General features: G+C 32.4%; 1 protein-coding gene across 3 annotated transcripts in view; it reads right to left on the bottom strand.

Moving 5' to 3' along the window:
* Positions 1–4,225, bottom strand: part of LOC107751208 (voltage-dependent L-type calcium channel subunit alpha-1D-like) — a 47,579-nt gene extending 43,354 nt beyond the window's left edge. For all 3 annotated transcript variants that reach the window (XM_016566868.1, XM_016566869.1, XM_016566870.1), the window contains exons 1-3: positions 3,885–4,225; positions 372–456; positions 262–288 (exon numbers count right to left, since the gene is read on the bottom strand). In XM_016566868.1, coding sequence (XP_016422354.1) covers positions 262–288; positions 372–456; positions 3,885–3,987 — 215 coding nt within the window. In that variant the 5' untranslated portion in view covers positions 3,988–4,225. The remainder of the gene's footprint in view (positions 1–261; positions 289–371; positions 457–3,884) is intronic.
* Positions 4,226–5,290: the final 1,065 nt, after the last annotated feature.

The following is a 5,290-nucleotide window of genomic DNA, read 5'->3' as shown; positions in this document are numbered from 1 at the left end:
ATAGATAGATAGATCACTAGACAGACAGACAGACAGACAGATAGATAGATAGATCACTAGACAGACAGATAGATCACTAGACAGACAGACAGACAGACAGACAGACATATAGATAGATCACTAGACAGACAGACACAGACAGACATATACAGACAGACAGACAGACATATAGATAGATAGATAGATAGATAACTAGACAGACAGACAGACAGACAGATAGATAGATAGATTATAATGTGAACTAATCACAACTTTACTGACCTGAACTTTGATTTTGAAATTTTTTGACTGTAAATTGAAAGAAATTGTAAAGTTAATAAATTCATGTTTCTTGATATGAATGTTTCACATGTATGTGTGAGTTTTCTCACCATGTTGGGCCGCAACATGTTGCCTTATCTTCTCCTTTCTCATTTTCTGTATTCATGGATTCTGTCTCACTCACCGGCATGCTTGCTATTGTGTCACAAACAAAAGGGTCATCATACACACATTAAAACACATACTTCACACATACTCTGCCAAGAAAGATTTAGTGGACAAAAACCAGACATGATCATCTTCCTGATAAACATTCAACAATGATAATGAGATTTTGAGACACATTCTTAGTGAAACCCAATTCAAGTCAAACGTTCCAACTATAAATATAATGTGCACTGTTTTGAATAGATAAGGCTAAAAAGAGAGAGTATGCATGTGCAAAAAATAATTCATGAATATAAGTCAGTAATTTCTAAGCTCTGACATGATGCAATTTGATCTTGAACTTTCGGTTTACCAACACAAGACTTTTTGATAACACATTAGTGTGTACATTAGAATTAGTTAATGCAATAGTTAACATGAACAGACAATGAACAATTCATTTCTACATATATTAAAGCATTTAAAAAATAAAAAGCTGTATGATATGCAATAAATATTTATAAATTAAACAAGTATATATATATACAGGTGTATACACAAGCACTGTTGAAAATTAGTGGAATTACTGCAATCCAACATGCTTTTTTGTTTTCAATTTATACTTGTCATTCATTTGTTTATTAATTCATTGAATCTTTATGTAGTGTTAGCTATTGTTTATACGTTAACTCAAGTTTAATCAACTTGCATCGCTGTTCTGAGAAGAAATTTACAAAAATTTAATTAAAGGCTAAAGGTTTTATCATGAGTTCGGTAGAGCAAATTTCATTAGATCAACACAAAATACAAATAATTCATTTTGAGTTGACTAATTAGGCTTATTGATTCCTTAATATGCAGATTTTTCAACATTTTTCAAACTAAACTAATGCTGCAAAAATAAAGGACACAACCATTAAGCAGACTTTAATTCTATCATACAGCAATGTTTTCAGATAATTTAATACAGAATGTATTGTATTTTAATAAATAAATGTAGCCAATACATTTTAACAATCCCAAACATTTGGACAGTAGTGTATATAAATTACATGCAATGGAATTACATACATGAATATCATCTTATATTTCTGAAAAAAAGTGTATTTTATTGAAAAGTGAAAGTATTATTTATTAAATAGCCTACCATACCTACAGCAGTAATATTAATTTTTAATTCTACTTCCTTAAATTTGCATTCAAATTGACCAAATTGATCCTGTTTGCTACTCAGTTCAAATTTAATTCAAATTCATGAACTAATTTGGAATTTAAAAATCATTCTCAGTTAAATTCTAAATCCTTACATGCAATAACTTTCTGCATTTGTCTGAATATGAACTGACTGAGTACTCAGTAATCAACAAGTTACTAGAATGCATTTAAATGACATACTGCACATTCTAAGTTAGTATATATATATACAGGTGTATACACAAGCACTGTTGAAAATTAGTGGAATTACTGCAATCCAACATGCTTTTTTGTTTTCAATTTATACTTGTCATTCATTTGTTTATTAATTCATTGAATCTTTATGTAGTGTTAGCTATTATTTATACGTTAACTCAAGTTTAATCAACTTGCATCGCTGTTCTGAGAAGAAATTTACAAAAATTTAATTAAAGGCTAAAGGTTTTATCATGAGTTCGGTAATGGTAAAATAAAGGCAGCTTGAGGGGAAAAGTAAAAAAAAAAAATCAGTTTTTCTTAGTCCTCACATTTCCTCAGGATATACGGATAAATTCTGACACATCCAAAGACAGTAATAAGCGAGTGTGATCAGACTTTTATGTGACTGCTCTATAAAATGCTGACCCTGATCTGGGTTTAACCTCATTTCTATGTTAGAAACTCGCTGTCACTGTTTTAAAGTGGGATTTTTAAGTTGGAGAGACGCTGCACTCCCACTCCTGCCAGTTCTGATCTCTGAATCACTCTGATTTTGAGAGAATGAGAATGAGAGGACTAAATTAGCACAGGAACGAGGAAACGAGGCAAGCGAGGAGTCTGATAACACTAATGTTGAGGAAAAATTGATGGGTACAAAGAGCATAAACGCTGATGGGCATAGAGAAGGAAAACTCACACTTGCAATGCACAAGTAGCATGATTAGGAATTAGCAGTGCATTCACACACCACGGCGTCCACATAAACATCACACACATAGACATTAAAGTTTAAACATTTAGCTTAAATACATACATCCATACAGGCCAAAATGGGCAATTTGTGCATAAGTCAATGATTAATACAAACATTTTTTTAGATACAGCTATAGTAAACATTCACATGGTAAAATGATTTGCTCGATTCCATGCTAAACAGCATGATTATCGATCCCATGCATGTCTGTTCACCCATACATGGAATATTTGTCTAGTTGAGAGATGAAACCGACTTCTAATCTTTATACTGCATACACTACCATTCAAAAGTTTGGGGTCACTATGATTTTCATTTTCTGAAGAAGAAATTAATACTTTTATTTAAAAAAAAGATGCATTAAATTGATTAAAAAATTATTTTTAAAAAAAAGACATTTATAATGTTACAAAAAAATCTATTTCAAATAAATGCTGTTATTTATTTATTTATATTCATCAAATAATCATGAAAAAAAATGTATCACTGTCTGTTTCCACAAAAATATTTAGCGAAATGTAAGTGTTCAACATTGATAATAAGAAGAAATATTTATTTTGCACAAAATCTGGGAAGGATCATGTGACACTGAAGACTAGGCTGCTAAAAATTCAGCTTTGCATCATAGGAATAAATTACATTCTAGCATTCAAATAGAAAACTGCGATATATAGAAAAATGTATAGAAAAAATGTAATTTATAGAAAAAATATTTCACAATTTTACTTACAGTACAGTAAGTTTTGTTACAGTAAAATACAACCTTAGTGAATCTTCTTTCTAAAACAAACTTTTGAACGGTAGTGAAGAGTGATTTTATTACAGTTAAAAACCCAATAAAAAGTTTTTTTTAGCTTTATGTTCCTTTCATCTATATACACCCCTAATAAGTAACATTTAACAGATAAATGCATTTAAAATGCACATGCATTTTGGGAAAACGGACCAAAAATTTCAATACAACAGGAAGCATGGCAACATAGGAAAGAAAATGAAGGATATTGCTTAAATGGATTATTACTTCTATAAAATTTGGAAACAGCAATATGACTAATGTTCAATAAATAATGAAATCAATGAATAATAATAATACAAATCCAAAAACATTATCTGTGAATTAGTTCATTATCCCTTTAGAAATATTAGTCCATTTTGTAACTGGTACCCTAGTATTTTATAACAGCTTCCAATCAGATTTTATATCCAGAACCATTCATTTAAAAATGCCTATTAAACAAACACTGTGCAAGGCTTCTAACAGGTAATATTCAGGAATATCATCAAGTAATCACATATATGAAAGGGACAGAAGGGTGGGAGGGAGATTTACCATGAGTGTCAGAGGACTGGCTGAACCAGTTAAACCCTTTCTTCTTCTTCTCCATCAGGCTGGCCAATGTAACCCCTTCATTTCCCATGCACCCAAAGCCCATGCATGATTTACACAGCACAGCCGCGGCACGGTCATGGGGGCGAGAACGAGTGTCACATCGACACAGGATAAAGCACAGGAACAAGAACAGCACCAACACAACAATTAACAACAATAAACAACAACATCAACATTGAGGCAGCTGGTCAGCTGGACGGGAGCAAAGGATGATGGGTAGTTAGTTAACAGTGAGTGAGAGCAGGTTATTAGGATCACAGTGCAATGAATTCAGTGAAAACATAAGAACATAGCGAGGGACCAAGTGTTGAGATTCAATGGTGCAGATGATGGAGATCTGCGTGCATGTGTATGTAACTTGTACTTAAAAAAGGCCCCTTCTAATATAATTTCTCATGCTAAATCTACACAATTAATCAAATAAAAAATTGCAGTATGGTCTTGTATGATCACTAAAATGCAAGAGCGCAATTTGAAAATGGTACAGAGTCAACAGAGATGAAATTAATTCTACTTCCTTAAATTTGCATTCAAATTGACCAAATTGATCCTGTTTGCTACTCAGTTCAAATTTAATTCAAATTCATGAACTAATTTGGAATTTAAAAATCATTCTGTTAAATTCTAAATCCTTACATGCAATAACTTTCTGCATTTGTCTGAATATTAACTGAATGAGTACTCAGTAATCAACAAGTTACTAGTCACGAGTTTCACAATTTGAGTTGAATTACTGAAATAAATGAACGTTTCCACGACATTCAAATTTATTGAGATGCACCTGTACAGTTAAACCTAAGTGTAAATGCTTCAGTGTCCTGCCAGCAGGGTGGGAACAAGAACAGCACCAACACAACAATTAACAACAATAAACAACAACATCAACATTGAGGCAGCTGGTCAGCTGGACGGGAGCAAAGGATGATGGGTAGTTAGTTAACAGTGAGTGAGAGCAGGTTATTAGGATCACAGTGCAATGAATTCAGTGAAAACATAAGAACATAGCGAGGGACCAAGTGTTGAGATTCAATGGTGCAGATGATGGAGATCTGCGTGCATGTGTATGTAACTTGTACTTAAAAAAGGCCCCTTCTAATATAATTTCTCATGCTAAATCTACACAATTAATCAAATAAAAATTGCAGTATGGTCTTGTATGATCACTAAAATGCAAGAGTGCAATTTGAAAATGGTACGAGTCAACAGAGATGAAATTGCCGGTTTGATATTTGCTTGGAAAAGCAGGCTATTATTTGTACATTTTGTTCTCTTTGGACTTACCAGCAATGAACAACCAATTTACAACAACATCTAAAACAATGAGGAATATAATGCATACATGGCAG

The sequence above is a fragment of the Sinocyclocheilus rhinocerous genome, unplaced genomic scaffold (assembly GCF_001515625.1).
Source record: "Sinocyclocheilus rhinocerous isolate Xijiao unplaced genomic scaffold, SAMN03320098_v1.1 scaffold362, whole genome shotgun sequence".
Classification (NCBI taxonomy): domain Eukaryota; kingdom Metazoa; phylum Chordata; class Actinopteri; order Cypriniformes; family Cyprinidae; genus Sinocyclocheilus; species Sinocyclocheilus rhinocerous.
Note: the sequence above shows the minus strand (reverse complement) of the source record. Positions and strands in the feature narration are given on the sequence as shown.